The sequence below is a fragment of the Coregonus clupeaformis genome, unplaced genomic scaffold (genome assembly GCF_020615455.1).
Source record: "Coregonus clupeaformis isolate EN_2021a unplaced genomic scaffold, ASM2061545v1 scaf0187, whole genome shotgun sequence".
NCBI lineage: Eukaryota > Metazoa > Chordata > Actinopteri > Salmoniformes > Salmonidae > Coregonus > Coregonus clupeaformis.
Genome location: NW_025533642.1, coordinates 188909 through 208527, shown reverse-complemented (window position 1 = coordinate 208527; position 19619 = coordinate 188909). Strand labels below are relative to the sequence as shown.

The 19619-nt window shown below is 50.0% G+C and overlaps 1 protein-coding gene across 1 annotated transcript in view; it reads left to right on the top strand.

Moving 5' to 3' along the window:
• The window catches only part of ptpn2b (protein tyrosine phosphatase non-receptor type 2b), an 85191-nt gene extending 66252 nt beyond the window's left edge, over positions 1–18939 (top strand). Inside the window, exons 9-10 of the mRNA XM_041869321.2 lie at positions 12507–12614; positions 18783–18939. Coding sequence (XP_041725255.1) covers positions 12507–12614; positions 18783–18804 — 130 coding nt within the window. The 3' untranslated portion in view covers positions 18805–18939. The remainder of the gene's footprint in view (positions 1–12506; positions 12615–18782) is intronic.
• The last annotated feature ends 680 nt before the right edge of the window (positions 18940–19619 follow it).

Below are 19619 nucleotides of genomic sequence, written 5' to 3'. Positions count from 1 at the left end.
TAGGGATGTAATCCGAGACTGAGCTGGTAGTAGGGGATCTAGTAGAGACTGTCTGTAGTAGGGTGTGTAACTGTCTTGTGGTTAGTGGGGGCCTGCTGGTGTGGGATTAAGCTGTCTGTTAGGGGATATAGTAGAGACTAGCTGGTAGTAGGGGGATGTAGTAGAGACTGTCTTAGTAGGGGATGTAGTGGAGACAGACTGGCTGTAGTAGAGGGATATCTCATGTCTGTATAGGATTATGAGACTGGCTGGTAGTAGGGGGATTAGTAGAGACTGGCTAGTAGTAGGGGGATGTAAGTAGAGACCTGTCTTAGTAGGGGATGTAGTAGAGACTGGCTGTAGTAAGGGGATGTATTAAGACTGTCTAGTAGTAGGGGGATATAGTAGAGACTGACTGGTAGTAGGGAGTGTAGTAGAGACTACTTAGTAGGGGAATGTAGTAGAGACTGATCTAGTAGTAGGGGGGAGTGTAGTAGAGACTACTTTAGTAGGGGGATGTAGTAGAGGCTGACTGTCTGTAGTAGGGGTTAGTAGACTGGTGTTATAGATTATAGACCTGGTATATAGGGGATTGTATAACTACTGGCTGGTAGTAGGGGGAGATGTAGTAGAGACTGTCTGGTAGGTAGGGGATGTAGTAGAGACTGGCTGGTTGTAGGGGGATGTAGTAGAGACTGGCTGGTAGTAGGGGGATGTAGTAGAGACTGTCTGGTAGTAGGGGGATTAGTAAACTGTCTGGTAGTAGGGGATTAGTAGAGACTACTTATAGAGGGGATAGTAGAGAGACTTCTTAGTAGGGGGATATAGTAGACTACTGTAGTAGGGATTAGTAGAACTGCTGGTAGTAGGGGGATGTAGTAGAACTGTCTGTAGTAGGGGGATGTAGTAGAGACTGTCTTAGTAGGGGATGTAGTGGAGACAGACTGCTGGTAGTAGGGGGATGTAGTGGAGACTGACTGTCTGGTAGTAGGGGGATGTAGTAGAGACTGGCTGGTAGTAGGGGATGTAGTGGAGACAGACTGGCTGGTAGTAGGGATTAGTAGAGACTACTGGTAGTAGGGGGATTAGTAGAGACTGTCTGGTAGTAGGGGATGTAGTAGAGACTGGTAGTAGGGGGATGTAGTAACTACTGGTAGTAGGGGGTGTAGTAGGACTGTCTGGTAGTAGGGGGATTAATAGAGACTGTCTGGTAGTAGGGGATGTAGTAGAGACTGCTGGTAGTAGGGGGATTAGTAGGACTGGCTGTAGTAGGGGGATTATAAACTTCTAGTAGTAGGGGAATTAGTAGAGACTACTGGTATGGATTAGTAGACTGTCTGGTAGTAGGGGATTAGTAGAGACTGTCTAGTAGTAGAGGGATTAGTAACTTGTAGTAGGGGGATTAGTAGAGGCGTAGTAGGGGGATGTAGTAGAGACTGACTGGTAGTAGGGGGGTGTAGTAGAGACTACTGTAGTAGGGGGATTATAGAACTACTTAGTAGGGGTTATAGAACTACTTATAGGGGATTTAACTACTGTCTTATGATGTAATAGGGACTGGCTGGTAGTAGGGGATGTAGTAGAGACTGTCTGGTAGTAGGGGATTAGTAGAGACTGGTAGTCGGGGGATGTAATAGAACTGACTGGCTGTAGTAGGAGGATGTAATAATCTGTCTGTAGTAGGGGATTGTAGGGACTGACTGTAGTAGGGGATATGTAGAGACTGACTTTAGTAGGGGATTAGTAGAGACTGGTGGTAGTAGGGGGATTAGTAGAGACTGGCTGGTAGTAGGGGATGTAGTAGAGACTGTCTGGTAGTAGGGGATGTAGTGGAGACAGACTGGCTGGTAGTAGGGGGATGTAGTAGAGACTGACTGTCTGGTAGTAGGGGGATGTAGTAGAGACTGGCTGGTAGTAGGGGGATGTAGTGGAGACAGACTGGCTGGTAGTAGGGGGATGTAGTAGAGACTGACTGGTAGTAGGGGGATGTAGTGGAGACAGACTGTCTGGTAGTAGGGGGATATAGTAGAGACTGTCTGGTAGTAGGGGGATGTAGTAGAGACTGGCTGGTAGTAGGGGGATGTAGTAGAGACTGACTGGTAGTAGGGGGATGTAGTAGAGACTGTCTGGTAGTAGGGGGATGTAAGTAGAGACTGGTAGTAGGGGATGTAGTAGACTGACTGGTAGTAGGGGGATGTAGTAGAGACTGTCTGGTAGTAGGGGATGTAGTAGAGACTGTCTGGTAGTAGGGGGATGTAGTAGAGACTGGCTGGTAGTAGGGGGATGTAGTAGAGACTGGCTGGTAGTAGGGATGTAGTAGAGACTGGCTGGTAGTAGGGGGATGTAGTAGAGACTGGCTGGTAGTAGGGGGATGTAGTAGAGACTGACTGGTAGTGGGGGATGTAGTAGAGACTGTCTGGTAGTAGGGGATGTAGTAGAGACTGGCTGGTAGTAGGGGGATGTAGTAGAGAATCTGTCTGGTAGTAGGGGGATGTAGTAGAGACTGTCTGGTAGTAGGGGGATGTAGTAGAGACTGTCTGGTAGTAGGGGGGATGTAGTAGAGACTGGCTGGTAGTAGGGGGATGTAGTAGAGACTGTCTGGTAGTAGAGGGGGATGTAGTAGAGACTGTCTGGTAGTAGGGGGATGTAGTAGAGACTGTCTGTAGTAGGGGATGTAGTAGAACTGTCTGGTAGTAGGGGATATAGTAGAGACTGTCTGGTAGTAGGGGGATGTAGTAGAGACTGGCTGGTAGTAGGGGGATGTAGTAGAGACTGTCTGGTAGTAGGGGGATGTAGTAGAGACTGTCTGGTAGTAGGGGGATGTAGTAGAACTGTCTGGTAGTAGGGGGATGTAGTAGAGACTGGCTGGTAGTAGGGGATGTAGTGAGACTGGCTGGTAGTAGGGGATGTAGTAGAGACTGTCTGGTAGTAGGGAGTGGAGAGGGATGTAGTAGAGACTGTCTGGTAGTAGGGGGATGTAGTAGAGACTGGCTGGTAGTAGGGGATGTAGTAGAGACTGGCTGGTAGTAGGGGGATGTAGTAGAGACTGTCTGGTAGTAGGGGATGTAGTAGAGACTGTCTGGTAGTAGGGGATGTAGTAGAGACTGGCTGGTAGTAGGGGGGATGTAGTAGAGACTGTCTGGTAGTAGGGGATGTAGTAGAGACTGTCTGGTAGTAGGGGGTGTAGTAGAGACTGGCTGGTAGTAGGGGATGTAGTAGAGACTGTCTGGTAGTAGGGGGATGTAGTAGAGACTGGCTGGTAGTAGGGGGATGTAGTAGAGACTGTCTGGTAGTAGGGGGATGTAGTAGAGACTGTCTGGTAGTAGGGGGATGTAGTAGAGACTGTCTGGTAGTAGGGGGGTGTAGTAGAGACTGTCTGGTAGTAGGGGGACTGACTGGCTGGTAGTAGGGGATGTAGTAGAGACTGACTGGCTGGTAGTAGGGGATGTAGTAGAGACTGGCTGGTAGTAGGGGATGTAGTGGAGACTGGCTGGTAGTAGGGGGATGTAGTAGAGACTGACTGGCTGGTAGTAGGGGATGTAGTGGAGTGACTGGTAGTAGGGGATGTAGTAGAGACTGGTAGTAGGGGGATGTAGTAGAGACTGTCTGGTAGTAGGGGGGTGTAGTAGAGACTGTCTAGTAGTAGGGGGATGTAGTAGAGACTGACTGGCTGGTAGTAGGGGGATGTAGTAGAGACTGTCTGGTAGTAGGGGGATGTAGTGGAGACTGGCTGGTAGTAGGGGGATGTAGTAGAGACTGTCTGGTAGTAGGGGGATGTAGTAGAGACTGGCTGGTAGTAGGGGGATGTAGTAGAGACTGACTGGTAGTAGGGGGATGTAGTAGAGACTGTGTGGCTGGTAGTAGGGGGGTGTAGTGGAGACTGTCTGGTAGTAGGGGATGTAGTAGAGACTGTCTGGTAGTAGGGGGGATGTAGTAGAGACTGTCTGGTAGTAGGGGGATGTAGTAGAGACTGTCTGGTAGTAGGGGGATGTAAGTAGAGACTGTCTGGTAGTAGGGGATGTAGTAGAGACTGTCTGGGAGTAGGGGGGATGTAGTAGAGACTGTCTGGTAGTAGGGGGATGTAGTAGAGACTGTCTGGTAGTAGGGGGATGTAGTAGAGACTGTCTGGTAGTAGGGGGATGTAGTGGAGACTGGCTGGTAGTAGGGGGATGTAGTAGAGACTGTCTGGTAGTAGGGGGATGTAGTAGAGACTGTCTGGTAGTAGGGGGATGTAGTAGAGACTGTCTGGTAGTAGGGGATGTAGTAGAGACTGTCTGGTAGTAGGGGGATGTAGTAGAGACTGTCTGGTAGTAGGGGATGTAGTAGAGACTGTCTGGTAGTAGGGGGATGTAGTAGAGACTGTCTGGTAGTAGGGGATGTAGTAGAGACTGTCTGGTAGTAGGGGGATGTAGTAGAGACTGTCTGGGAGTAGGGGGATGTAGTAGAGACTGGCTGGTAGTAGGGGGATGTAGTAGAGACTGTCTGGTAGTAGGGGGATGTAGTAGAGACTGACTTGTAGTAGGGGGATGTAGTAAAGACTGTCTGGTAGTAGGGGATGTAGTAGAGACTGTCTGGTAGTAGGGGATGTAGTAGAGACTGTCTGGTAGTAGGGGGATGTAGTAGAGACTGTCTGGTAGTAGGGGGGATGTAGTAGAGACTGTCTGGTAGTAGGGGGATGTAATAGAGACTGACTGTCTGGTAGTAGGGGGATGTAGTAGAGACTGTCTGGTAGTAGGGGGATGTAGTAGAGACTGTCTGGTAGTAGGGGATGTAGTAGAGACTGTCTGGTAGTAGGGGGATGTAGTAGAGACTGGCTGGTAGTAGGGGATGTAGTAGAGACTGTCTGGTAGTAGGGGGATGTAGTAGAGACTGTCTGGTAGTAGGGGGATGTAGTAGAGACTGTCTGGTAGTAGGGGATGTAGTAGAGACTGTCTGGTAGTAGGGGGATGTAGTAGAGACTGTCTGGTAGTAGGGGGATGTAGTAGAGACTGTCTGGTAGTAGGGGGGATGTAGTAGAGACTGTCTGGGAGTAGGGGGATGTAATAGAGACTGACTGTCTGGTAGTAGGGGGGATGTAGTAGAGACTGTCTGGTAGTAGGGGGATGTAGTAGAGACTGTCTGGTAGTAGGGGGATGTAGTAGAGACTGGCTGGTAGTAGGGGGATGTAGTAGAGACTGTCTGGTAGTAGGGGGATGTAGTAGAGACTGTCTGGTAGTAGGGGGATGTAGTAGAGACTGTCTGGTAGTAGCGGGATGTAGTAGAGACTGGCTGGTAGTAGGGGGATGTAGTAGAGACTGGCTGGTAGTAGGGGGATGTAGTAGAGACTGGCTGGTAGTAGGGGGATGTAGTAGAGACTGTCTGGTAGTAGGGGGATGTAGTAGAGACTGACTGGTAGTAGGGGGATATAGTAGAGACTGACTGGTAGTAGGGGGATGTAGTAGAGACTGGCTGGTAGTAGGGGGATGTAGTAGAGACTGGCTGGTAGTAGGGGGATGTAGTAGAGACTGTCTGGTAGTAGGGGGATGTAGTGGAGACAGACTGGCTGGTAGTAGGGGGATGTAGTAGAGACTGACTGTCTGGTAGTAGGGGGATGTAGTAGAGACTGGCTGGTAGTAGGGGGATGTAGTGGAGACAGACTGGCTGGTAGTAGGGGGATGTAGTAGAGACTGACTGGTAGTAGGGGGATGTAGTGGAGACAGACTGTCTGGTAGTAGGGGGATATAGTAGAGACTGTCTGGTAGTAGGGGGATGTAGTAGAGACTGGCTGGTAGTAGGGGATGTAGTAGAGACTGACTGGTAGTAGGGATGTAGTAGAGACTGTCTGGTAGTAGGGGATGTGTAGAGACTGGTAGTAGGGGATGTAGTAGAGACTGACTGGTAGTAGGGGGATGTAGTAGAGACTGTCTGGTAGTGGGGATGTAGTAGAGACTGTCTGGTAGTAGGGGATGTAGTAGAGACTGGCTGGTAGTAGGGGATGTAGTAGAGACTGGCTGGTAGTAGGGGATGTAGTAGAGACTGGCTGGTAGTAGGGGGATGTAGTAGAGACTGACTGGTAGTAGGGGATGTAGTAGAGACTGTCTGGTAGTAGGGGGATGTAGTAGAGACTGGCTGGTAGTAGGGGATGTAGTAGAGACTGTCTGGTAGTAGGGGGATGTAGTAGAGACTGTCTGGTAGTAGGGGGGATGTAGTAGAGACTGTCTGGTAGTAGGGGATGTAGTAGAGACTGGCTGGTAGTAGGGGGATGTAGTAGAGACTGTCTGGTAGTAGGGGGATGTAGTAGAGACTGTCTGGTAGTAGGGGATGTAGTAGAGACTGTCTGGTAGTAGGGGATGTAGTAGAGACTGTCTGGTAGTAGGGGGATGTAGTAGAGACTGGCTGGTAGTAGGGGGATGTAGTAGAGACTGTCTGGTAGTAGGGGATGTAGTAGAGACTGTCTGGTAGTAGGGGGATGTAGTAGAGACTGTCTGGTAGTAGGGGATGTAGTAGAGACTGGCTGGTAGTAGGGGGATGTAGTAGAGACTGTCTGGTAGTAGGGGGATGTAGTAGAGACTGTCTGGTAGTAGGGGGATGTAGTAGAGACGTAGTAGGGGGATGTAGTAGAGACTGTCTGGTAGTAGGGGGATGTAGTAGAGACTGGCTGGTAGTAGGGGGATGTAGTAGAGACTGTCTGGTAGTAGGGGATGTAGTAGAGACTGTCTGGTAGTAGGGGGATGTAGTAGAGACTGTCTGGTAGTAGGGGGATGTAGTAGAGACTGGCTGGTAGTAGGGGGATGTAGTAGAGACTGTCTGGTAGTAGGGGGATGTAGTAGAGACTGTCTGGTAGTAGGGGGGTGTAGTAGAGACTGGCTGGTAGTAGGGGGATGTAGTAGAGACTGTCTGGTAGTAGGGGGATGTAGTAGAGACTGGCTGGTAGTAGGGGATGTAGTAGAGACTGTCTGGTAGTAGGGGATGTAGTAGAGACTGTCTGGTAGTAGGGGGATGTAGTAGAGACTGGCTGGTAGTAGGGGGATGTAGTAGAGACTGGCTGGTAGTAGGGGGATGTAGTAGAGACTGTCTGGTAGTAGGGGGATGTAGTAGAGACTGTCTGGTAGTAGGGGGGTGTAGTAGAGACTGTCTGGTAGTAGGGGGACTGACTGGCTGGTAGTAGGGGGATGTAGTAGAGACTGACTGGCTGGTAGTAGGGGGATGTAGTAGAGACTGGCTGGTAGTAGGGGGATGTAGTGGAGACTGGCTGGTAGTAGGGGGATGTAGTAGAGACTGACTGGCTGGTAGTAGGGGGATGTAGTGGAGAATGACTGGTAGTAGGGGGATGTAGTAGAGACTGGTAGTAGGGGGATGTAGTAGAGACTGTCTGGTAGTAGGGGGGTGTAGTAGAGACTGTCTAGTAGTAGGGGGATGTAGTAGAGACTGACTGGCTGGTAGTAGGGGATGTAGTAGAGACTGTCTGGTAGTAGGGGGATGTAGTAGAGACTGTCTGGTAGTAGGGGGATGTAGTAGAGACTGTCTGGTAGTAGGGGGATGTAGTAGAGACTGTCTGGTAGTAGGGGGATGTAGTAGAGACTGTCTGGTAGTAGGGGGATGTAGTAGAGACTGTCTGGTAGTAGGGGATGTAGTAGAGACTGACTGGCTGGTAGTAGGGGGATGTAGTAGAGACTGTCTGGTAGTAGGGGGATGTAGTGGAGACTGGCTGGTAGTAGGGGGATGTAGTAGAGACTGTCTGGTAGTAGGGGATGTAGTAGAGACTGGCTGGTAGTAGGGGGATGTAGTAGAGACTGACTGGTAGTAGGGGGATGTAGTAGAGACTGTGTGGCTGGTAGTAGGGGGGTGTAGTGGAGACTGTCTGGTAGTAGGGGGATGTAGTAGAGACTGTCTGGTAGTAGGGGGATGTAGTAGAGACTGTCTGGTAGTAGGGGGATGTAGTAGAGACTGTCTGGTAGTAGGGGGATGTAGTAGAGACTGTCTGGTAGTAGGGGGATGTAGTAGAGACTGTCTGGGGAGTAGGGGGATGTAGTAGAGACTGTCTGGTAGTAGGGGGATGTAGTAGAGACTGTCTGGTAGTAGGGGATGTAGTGAGACTGTCTGGTAGTAGGGGATGTAGTGGAGACTGGCTGGTAGTAGGGGGATGTAGTAGAGACTGTCTGGTAGTAGGGGATGTAGTAGAGACTGTCTGGTAGTAGGGGATGTAGTAGAGACTGTCTGGTAGTAGGGGGATGTAGTAGAGACTGTCTGGTAGTAGGGGGATGTAGTAGAGACTGTCTGGTAGTAGGGGATGTAGTAGAGACTGTCTGGTAGTAGGGGGATGTAGTAGAGACTGTCTGGTAGTAGGGGGATGTAGTAGAGACTGTCTGGTAGTAGGGGGATGTAGTAGAGACTGTCTGGGAGTAGGGGGATGTAGTAGAGACTGGCTGGTAGTAGGGGGATGTAGTAGAGACTGTCTGGTAGTAGGGGGATGTAGTAGAGACTGACTTGTAGTAGGGGGATGTAGTAAAGACTGTCTGGTAGTAGGGGGATGTAGTAGAGACTGTCTGGTAGTAGGGGGATGTAGTAGAGACTGTCTGGTAGTAGGGGGATGTAGTAGAGACTGTCTGGTAGTAGGGGGATGTAGTAGAGACTGTCTGGTAGTAGGGGGATGTAATAGAGACTGACTGTCTGGTAGTAGGGGGATGTAGTAGAGACTGTCTGGTAGTAGGGGGATGTAGTAGAGACTGTCTGGTAGTAGGGGGATGTAGTAGAGACTGTCTGGTAGTAGGGGATGTAGTAGAGACTGGCTGGTAGTAGGGGGATGTAGTAGAGACTGTCTGGTAGTAGGGGGATGTAGTAGAGACTGTCTGGTAGTAGGGGGATGTAGTAGAGACTGTCTGGTAGTAGGGGGGATGTAGTAGAGACTGGCTGGTAGTAGGGGATGTAGTAGAGACTGTCTGGTAGTAGGGGGATGTAGTAGAGACTGTCTGGTAGTAGGGGGATGTAGTAGAGACTGTCTGGGAGTAGGGGGATGTAATAGAGACTGACTGTCTGGTAGTAGGGGGATGTAGTAGAGACTGTCTGGTAGTAGGGGGATGTAGTAGAGACTGTCTGGTAGTAGGGGGATGTAGTAGAGACTGGCTGGTAGTAGGGGGATGTAGTAGAGACTGTCTGGTAGTAGGGGGATGTAGTAGAGACTGTCTGGTAGTAGGGGGATGTAGTAGAGACTGTCTGGTAGTAGCGGGATGTAGTAGAGACTGGCTGGTAGTAGGGGGATGTAGTAGAGACTGGCTGGTAGTAGGGGGATGTAGTAGAGACTGGCTGGTAGTAGGGGGATGTAGTAGAGACTGTCTGGTAGTAGGGGGATGTAGTAGAGACTGACTGGTAGTAGGGGGATGTAGTAGAGACTGTCTAGTAGTAGGGGATGTAGTAGAGACTGGCTGGTAGTAGGGGGATGTAGTAGAGACTGTCTGGTAGTAGGGGATGTAGTAGAGACTGACTGGTAGTAGGGGATGTAGTAGAGACTGTCTAGTAGTAGGGGGATGTAGTAGAGACTGGTAGTAGGGGGATGTAATAGAGACTGACTGGCTGGTAGTAGGAGGATGTAGTAGAGACTGTCTGGTAGTAGGGGGATGTAGTAGAGACTGACTGGTAGTAGGGGGATGTAGTAGAGACTGTCTGGTAGTAGGGGGATGTAGTAGAGACTGACTGGTAGTAGGGGGATGTAGTAGAGACTGTCTGGTAGTAGGGGGATGTAGTAGAGACTGGCTGGTAGTAGGGGGATGTAGTAGAGACTGGCTGGTAGTAGGGGGATGTAGTAGAGACTGTCTGGTAGTAGGGGGATGTAGTAGAGACTGTCTGGTAGTAGGGGGATGTAGTAGAGACTGGCTGGTAGTAGGGGGATGTAGTAGAGACTGTCTGGTAGTAGGGGGATGTAGTAGAGACTGTCTGGTAGTAGGGGGATGTAGTAGAGACTGTCTGGGAGTAGGGGGATGTAATAGAGACTGACTGTCTGGTAGTAGGGGGATGTAGTAGAGACTGTCTGGTAGTAGGGGATGTAGTAGAGACTGTCTGGTAGTAGGGGGATGTAGTAGAGACTGGCTGGTAGTAGGGGGATGTAGTAGAGACTGTCTAGTAGTAGGGGGATGTAGTAGAGACTGACTGGTAGTAGGGGGATGTAGTAGAGACTGTCTGGTAGTAGGGGGATGTAGTAGAGACTGGCTGGTAGTAAGGGGATGTAGTAGAGACTGGCTGGTAGTAGGGGGATGTAGTAGAGACTGTCTGGTAGTAGGGGGATGTAGTAGAGACTGTCTGGTAGTAGGGGGATGTAGTAGAGACTGGCTGGTAGTAGGGGGATGTAGTAGAGACTGTCTGGTAGTAGGGGGATGTAGTAGAGACTGTCTGGTAGTAGGGGGATGTAGTAGAGACTGTCTGGGAGTAGGGGGATGTAATAGAGACTGACTGTCTGGTAGTAGGGGATGTAGTAGAGACTGTCTGGTAGTAGGGGGATGTAGTAGAGACTGTCTGGTAGTAGGGGGATGTAGTAGAGACTGGCTGGTAGTAGGGGGATGTAGTAGAGACTGTCTGGTAGTAGGGGGATGTAGTAGAGACTGTCTGGTAGTAGGGGGATGTAGTAGAGACTGTCTGGTAGTAGCGGGATGTAGTAGAGACTGTCTGGTAGTAGGGGGATGTAGTAGAGACTGTCTAGTAGTAGGGGGATGTAGTAGAGACTGGCTGGTAGTAGGGGGATGTAGTAGAGACTGTCTGGTAGTAGGGGGATGTAGTAGAGACTGACTGGTAGTAGGGGGATGTAGTAGAGACTGTCTAGTAGTAGGGGGATGTAGTAGAGACTGTCTGGTAGTAGGGGGATGTAATAGAGACTGACTGTCTGGTAGTAGGGGGATGTAGTAGAGACTGTCTGGTAGTAGGGGGATGTAGTAGAGACTGACTGGTAGTAGGGGGATGTAGTAGAGACTGTCTAGTAGTAGGGGATGTAGTAGAGACTGTCTGGTAGTAGGGGGATGTAGTAGAGACTGTCTGGTAGTAGGGGGATGTAGTAGAGACTGGCTGGTAGTAGGGGGATGTAGTAGAGACTGACTGGTAGTAGGGGGATGTAGTAGAGACTGTCTGGTAGTAGGGGGATGTAGTAGAGACTGTCTGGTAGTAGGGGGATGTAGTAGAGACTGTCTGGTAGTAGGGGGATGTAGTAGAGACTGTCTGGTAGTAGGGGATGTAGTAGAGACTGGCTGGTAGTAGGGGATGTAGTAGAGACTGGCTGGTAGTAGGGGGATGTAGTAGAGACTGACTGTCTGGTAGTAGGGGGATGTAGTAGAGACTGTCTAGTAGTAGGGGGATGTAGTAGAGACTGACTGGTAGTAGGGGGATGTAGTGGAGACTGGCTGGTAGTAGGGGGATGTAGTAGAGACTGTCTGGTAGTAGGGGATGTAGTAGAGACTGTCTGGTAGTAGGGGATGTAGTAGAGACTGTCTAGTAGTAGGGGGATGTAGTAGAGACTGGCTGGTAGTAGGGGGATGTAGTAGAGACTGTCTGGTAGTAGGGGGATGTAGTAGAGACTGTCTGGTAGTAGGGGGATGTAGTAGAGACTGTCTGGTAGTAGGGGGATGTAGTAGAGACTGTCTGGTAGTAGGGGATGTAGTAGAGACTGACTGGTAGTAGGGGGATGTAGTAGAGACTGTCTGGTAGTAGGGGGATGTAGTAGAGACTGTCTGGTAGTAGGGGGATGTAGTAGAGACTGTCTGGTAGTAGGGGATGTAGTAGAGACTGGCTGGTAGTAGGGGGATGTAGTAGAGACTGTCTGGTAGTAGGGGGATGTAGTAGAGACTGGCTGGTAGTAGGGGGATGTAGTAGAGACTGTCTGGTAGTAGGGGGATGTAGTAGAGACTGGCTGGTAGTAGGGGGATGTAGTAGAGACTGTCTGGTAGTAGGGGGATGTAGTAGAGACTGGCTGGTAGTAGGGGATGTAGTAGAGACTGTCTGGTAGTAGGGGGATGTAGTAGAGACTGTCTGGTAGTAGGGGGATGTAGTAGAGACTGTCTGGTAGTAGGGGGATGTAGTAGAGACTGTCTGGTAGTAGGGGGATGTAGTAGAGACTGGCTGGTAGTAGGGGGATGTAGTAGAGACTGGCTGGTAGTAGGGGATGTAGTAGAGACTGTCTGGTAGTAGGGGATGTAGTAGAGACTGGCTGGTAGTAGGGGGATGTAGTAGAGACTGTCTGGTAGTAGGGGGATGTAGTAGAGACTGGCTGGTAGTAGGGGGGTGAGGTGCTGTAAGAGATGAGACATTGCAGCGTTTAGCTGTTTGTCTTTGCGGTGTGTCTCTTCTCTAAAAGCTGGTTTCCGGGACACAGATGAAGTGTATTCCTTGACTAAAACATGTTCAATTATTTTTCTACATTAGTTTAATTTTGCTACAGGAAACTGTCCCAAAAAGTCTGGGGAAGTCAGGAGAAGCTTCCTTTATTGATTGCCTCCATTCTGACCAGGGTGCTGCTATGCTAAACTTAGTGGCAAAAAGGTTTGATTGACTCTTTCATACTTTTGTCATAGTGCTCGCAAGAGACACCGAGATGAGAGGTTGTCTAACTGGACCCCCAAGATCACAGAGCCCAAGCAGACGAAGCCCAGCATAACAGACTCTGACAAAAAGAGGAAAAGGTGATTAATCCTGCACCTTTCAAATACATTATCATTACACTTTACCTTTAAACCACATGACCTTCAGAATCACATGGCATTTGTCATTTCACGTCATGAAATAACCAGGATATCGTTTTGGATCCAAACATGTCTGTATTGAAGGGTGATTCATTCACAGGGACAAAAAAAATTCTGAGTTTTGTTTTTTTATTCACTAGGACTTCCTGTGTTAAAGGGTAATAGTTATTCACTAGGACTTCCTGTGTTAAAGGGTCATAGTCATTCAATAGGACTTCCTGTGTTAAAGGGTCATAGTTATTCAATAGGACTTCCTGTGTTAAAGGGTCATAGTCATTCAATAGGACTTCCTGTGTTAAAGGGTCACAGGGAGTCCTATTGAATGACTATGACCCTTTAACATAGGGAGTCCTATTGAATGACTATGACCCTTTAACATAGGGAGTCCTATTGAATGACTATGTTAAAGGGTAATAGTTATTCACTAGGACTCCCTGTGTTAAAGGGTCATAGGGAGTCCTATTGAATGACTATGAACCTTTAACATAGGGAGTCCTATTGAATGACTATGTTAAAGGGTAATAGTTATTCACTAGGACTCCCTGTGAGACTGACTGACTGTGTGGTAGTTATTTAATAGTTTTAATGTCTTCACTATTTTTCTACAATGTAGAAAATAGTAAAAATAAAGAAAAAATGTTGAATGAGTAGGTGTTCTAAATCTTTTGACCGGTAGTGTAAGTATTCAGACCCTTTACTCAGTACTTTGTTGAAGCACATTTGGCAGCGATTACAGCCTCGAGTCTTCTTGGGTATGACGCTACAAGCTTGGCACAGCTGTATTTGGGGAGTTTCTCCCATTCTTCTCTGCAGATCCTCTCAAGCTCTGTCAGGTTGGATGGGGAGCGTCGCTGCACAGCTATTTTCAGGTCTCTCCAGAGATGTTTGATCGGGTTTAAGTCCGGGCTCTGGCTGGGCCACTCAAGGACATTCAGAGACTTGTCCCGAAACTACTCCTGTGTTGTCTTGGCTGTGTGCTTAGGGTCGTTGTCCTGTTGGAAGGTGAACCTTCAGCCCAGTCTGAGGTCCTGAGCACTCTGGAGTAGGTTTTCATCAAGGATTTCTCTGTACTTTGCTCCGTTAAACTTTGCCTCGATCCTGACTAGTCTCCCAGTCCCTGCCGCTGAAAAACATCCCCACAGCATGATACTGCCACCACCATGCTTCACCGTAGGGATGGTGCCAGGTTTCCTCCAGACATGACGCTTGGCATTCAGGCCAAAGTGTTCAATCTTGGTTTCATCAGACCAGAGAATCTTGTTTCTCATGGTCAGAGTCCTTTAAGTGCCTTTTGGCAATCTCCAAGCGGGCTGTCATGTGCCTTTTACTGAGGAGTGGCTTCTGTCTGGCCACTACCATAAAGGCCTGATTGGTGGAGTGCTGCAGAGATGGTTGTCCTTCTGGAAGATTCTCCCATCTCCACAGAGGAGCTCTGTCAGAGTGACCATTGGGTGCTTGGTCACCTCCCTGACCAAGGCCCTTCTCCCCAATTGCTCAGTTTGGCAGGGCGGCCAGCTCTAGGAAGTCTTGGTGGTTCCAAACTTCTTCCATTTAAGAATGATGGAGGCCACTATGTTCTTGGGGAACTTCAATGCTGCAGAAATGTTTTGGTACCCTTCCCTAGATCTGTGCCTCGACACAATCCTGTCTTGGAGCTCTACGGACAATTCCTTCGACCTCATGGCTTGGTTTTTGCTCTGACATGCACTGTCAACTGTGGGACCTTATATAGACAGGTGTGTGCCTTTCCAAATCATGTCCAATCAATTGAATTGACCACAGGTGGACTCCAATCAAGTTGTAGAAACATCTCAAGGATGATCAATGGAAACAGGATGCACCGGAGCTCAATTTCGAGTCTCATAGCAAAGGGTCTGAATACTTATGTAAAGAAGGTATTTTAAAAATATATATATATTTTACATTTGCACACATTTCTTAAAATCAGTTTTCGCTTTGTCATTATGGGGTATTGTGTGTAGATTGCTGAGGATTCTTTAAAAAAAATTTTTTAGAATAAGGCTGTAACTTAACAAAATGTGGATAAGGCAAGGGGTCTGAATACTTTCCGAAGGCGCTGTATTTCCACATGTATGGTTCTGGCCTAAATCTCTTGTTCTCTTGGACAGTTTGCTGTGCTGGCCTGTTGGGGGCGCTGTGCTGGCCTGTTGGGGGCGCTGTGCATGGCATCAGAGTGGTGCTGCTGTGCTGGCCTGTTGGGGGCGCTGTGCTGGCCTGTTGGGGGCGCTGTACATGGCATCAGAGTGGTGCTGCTGTGCTGGCCTGTTGGGGGCGCTGTGCATGGCATCAGAGTGGTGCTGCTGTGCTGGCCTGTTGGGGGCGCTGTGCATGGCATCAGAGTGGTGCTGCTGTGCTGGCCTGTTGGGGGCGCTGTGCATGGCATCAGAGTGGTGCTGCTGTGCTGGCCTGTTGGGGGCGCTGTACATGGCATCAGAGTGGTGCTGCTGTGCTGGCCTGTTGGGGGCGCTGTGCATGGCATCAGAGTGGTGCTGCTGTGCTGGCCTGTTGGGGGCGCTGTGCATGGCATCAGAGTGGTGCTGCTGTGCTGGCCTGTTGGGGGCGCTGTGCTGGCCTGTTGGGGGCGCTGTGCTGGCCTGTTGGGGGCGCTGTGCTGGCCTGTTGGGGGTGCTGTGCATGGCATCAGAGTGGTGCTGCTGTGCTGGCCTGTTGGGGGCGCTGTACATGGCATCAGAGTGGTGCAGGCAGCTGCTGTGCTGGCCTGTTGGGGACGCTGTACATGACATCAGAGTGGTGCTGCTGTGCTGGCCTGTTGGGGGCGCTGTGCATGGCATCAGAGTGGTGCTGCTGTGCTGGCCTGTTGGGGGCGCTGTACATGACATCAGAGTGGTGCAGGCAGCTGCTGTGCTGGCCTGTTGGGGACGCTGTACATGACATCAGAGTGGTGCTGCTGTGCTGGCCTGTTGGGGGCGCTGTGCATGGCATCAGAGTGGTGCTGCTGTGCTGGCCTGTTGGGGGCGCTGTGCTGGCCTGTTGGGGGCGCTGTGCATGGCATCAGAGTGCTGCTGCTGTGCTGGCCTGTTGGGGGCGCTGTACATGACATCAGAGTGGTGCTGCTGTGCTGGCCTGTTGGGGGCGCTGTGCTGGCCTGTTGGGGGCGCTGTGCATGGCATCAGAGTGGTGCAGGCAGCTGCTGTGCTGGCCTGTTGGGGGCGCTGTACATGACATCAGAGTGGTGCAGGCAGCTGCTGTGCTGGCCTGTTGGGGGCGCTGTGCATGGCATCAGAGTGGTGCAGGCAGCTGCTGTGCTGGCCTGTTGGGGGCGCTGTACATGACATCAGAGTGGTGCAGGCAGCTGCTGTGCTGGCCTGTTGGGGGCGCTGTGCATGGCATCAGAGTGGTGCAGGCAGCTGCTGTGCTGGCCTGTTGGGGGCGCTGTGATTTTGTCCTCTGTGACAGCAACACCCACTTCCGTACCGACAAGATGATTTTATAACACAAAGAAGTTCACTTTCAGCTTTAAAAAGAACACCCCAACTTGACGTCATCGTAAAGATCCCAGCTTGTGTCTGATCTGTTCTGGTCAGCAGGGCTGGTTTGGTTTTATGTGACGTCGGGTTTCTGCGATTGCTTTTCTTGTGGAGTTTGTTTGTGCCAGTCTGTCGGTAGGTCTTTGAGTGCTCTGCTCTGTCTGTAGCGTGATGTGTCTGTAGCATGATGTGTCTGTAGCATGGTGTGTCTGTAGCGTGATGTGTCTGTAGCGTGATGTGTCTGTAGCATGATGTGTCTGTAGCATGATGTGTCTGTAGCATGTAGCATGGTGTGTCTGTAGCATGATGTGTCTGTAGCGTGATGTGTCTGTAGCGTGATGTGTCTGTAGCGTGATGTGTCTGTAGCGTGATGTGTCTGTAGCGTGATGTGTCTGTAGCATGGTGTGTCAGTGTGTTTGTTTGTGCCTGTCAGTTGAGCTGTTGTTTCAGCTGCTGTTACTCCAGAGGTGGGCATGTGCCTGTCAGTTGCTTGTCAGTGGTTCAGAAAGGGACTGTTGGTTAATTTGCTGCGCTGCCCTTCCTATTGTAATCCTAGCCTGGTCCCAGATCTGTGTCCCTCTACTCTTCCTATTGTAATCCTAGCCTGGTCCCCAGATCTGTGTTCCTCTACTCTTCCTATTGTAATCCTAGCCTGGTCCCCAGATCTGTGTTCCTCTACTCTTCCTATTGTAATCCTAGCCTGGTCCCCAGATCTGTGTTCCTCTACTCTTCCTATTGTAATCCTAGCCTGGTCCCCAGATCTGTGTTCCTCTACTCTTCCTATTGTAATCCTAGCCTGGTCCCCAGATCTGTGTTCCTCTACTCTTCCTATTGTAATCCTAGCCTGGTCCCCAGATCTGTGTTCCTCTACTCTTCCTATTGTAATCCTAGCCTGGTCCCCAGATCTGTGTTCCTCTACTCTTCCTATTGTAATCCTAGCCTGGTCCCCAGATCTGTGTTCCTCTACTCTTCCTATTGTAATCCTAGCCTGGTCCCCAGATCTGTGTTCCTCTACTCTTCCTATTGTAATCCTAGCCTGGTCCCCAGATCTGTGTTCCTCTACTCTTCCTATTGTAATCCTAGCCTGGTCCCCAGATCTGTGTTCCTCTACTCTTCCTATTGTAATCCTAGCCTGGTCCCCAGATCTGTGTTCCTCTACTCTTCCTATTGTAATCCTAGCCTGGTCCCCAGATCTGTGTTCCTCTACTCTTCCTATTGTAATCCTAGCCTGGTCCCCAGATCTGTGTTCCTCTACTCTTCCTATTGTAATCCTAGCCTGGTCCCCAGATCTGTGTTCCTCTACTCTTCCTATTGTAATCCTAGCCTGGTCCCAGATCTGTGTTCCTCTACGCTGCGTGACCGAGTGTAATGACTTGATTACAGGAAGAGACACTGCAATGTATCATCATGTGACCTCTTCCCTCAATGGCCTGAAGATTTCTGTTGTTGTCCGGATAAAGCCTGGTCATCGTGTCTCATGCAACCTATGTGCAACTTGTTTCAGTTAGAAACGTCACCTACCAGTCCTTTTGAGATACGGTAAACTTCTCGGCCAGTATCGTTTTAGTTGTGGAAATCTTGAAAGGCAAACGGACATCTGAGTTACTTTTCTGGGTCCCTACATCCCATATCCATGTTTCCATATCACCAAACGAGGCTACTCCAGACAGTAGGACCACTCATTTAACCAGAACAGCTGCTTACTGCTCCCTTCATTGATGCTGTGTTTAACCCATGCCTTGACCAAGGACTACACATCCATTTAAAACTCCTGAATGTAGAACTACTAGCCTGAGAGCCAGTCTGTGTTATCATGGCAACTCATATAGCCTGAGAGCCAGTCTGTGTTATCATGGCAACTCATATAGCCTGAGAGCCAGTCTGTGTTATCATGGCAACTCATATAGCCTGAGAGCCAGTCTGTCTGTGTTATCATGGCAACTCATATAGCCTGAGAGCCAGTCTGTGTTATCATGGCAACTCATATAGCCTGAGTGCCAGTCTGTGTTATCATGGCAACTCATATAGCCTGAGAGCCAGTCTGTCTGTGTTATCATGGCAACTCATATAGCCTGAGAGCCAGTCTGTGTTATCATGGCAACTCATATAGCCTGAGAGCCAGTCTGTGTTATCATGGCAACTCATATAGCCTGAGAGCCAGTCTGTGTTATCATGGCAACTCATATAGCCTGAGAGCCAGTCTGTGTTATCATGGCAACTCATATAGCCTGAGTGCCAGTCTGTGTTATCATGGCAACTCATATAGCCTGAGTGCCAGTCTGTGCTATCATGGCAACTCCTTGTCACTCATTGTCATGCCAAGGACAGCAGTGGAGTTGGTAAGAGCCCATCAACAGATCTGGGACCAGGCTATAGAACTACTGTACCTGGTTGGTTCAACCCCAGTATTTTAGCAGCTGTAAGCACAGCAGTCTGTGGTTGTGAGACTAAAGCAGACATTTGGCCCTACATACATGCAGTACATCTGTTCCTGTAGTCACATCAAACCAGGTTGGGGTGGTGTGTTAAATGTCTTTATATTGTGTTCTTCTGAAATCAACATCCTTTCCCCATTCCCATCCTCTCTCTGTTGTGACAGGGCGAGAACCAGTGACCGCTAACGGACTCCACCGTGGCTCCAGCCTCCTCCAGATCTGGCTGCTGAGATGACGTTGACAGGGATCTCCCTCCACTCCTCTATATCCCCGTCCCCCGCTATATCCCCCTCTATATCCCCCTCTATCCCCCTCCCTCTATCCCCCTCTATATCCCCCTCCCTCTATCCCCCTCCCTCTATCCCCCTCCCTCTATCCCCCCTCTATATACCCTCTATATCCCCCTCTATACCCCGTCCCCCTCTATATCCCCCTCCCTCTATCCCCCCTCCCTCTATCCCCCCTCCCTCTATCCCCCCTCTATATACCCTCTATATCCCCCTCTATATCCCCGTCCCCCTCTATATCCCCCCTCCCTCTATCCCCCTCCCTCCTATCCCCCCTCTATATCCCCCTCCCTCTATCCCCCTCCCTCTATCCCCCCTCTATATCCCCGTCCCCCTCTATATCCCCCTCCCTCTATCCCCCCTCTATATACCCTCTATATCCCCCCTCTATATCCCCGTCCCCCTCTATATCCCCCCTCCCTCTATCCCCCCTCCCTCTATCCCCCCTCTATATCCCCGTCCCCCCTATCCCCTCTATATCCCCCGTCCCCCTCTATATCCCCCTCCCTCTATCCCCCTCTATATCCCCCCTCCCTCTATCCCCCCTCCCTCTATCCCCCTCCCTCTATCCCCCCTCTATATACCCTCTATATCCCCCTCTATATCCCCGTCCCCCCTCTATATCCCCCCTCCCTCTATCCCCCTCCCTCTATCCCCCCTCTATATCCCCCGTCCCCCTATCCCCCCTCTATATCCCCGTCCCCCCTCTATATC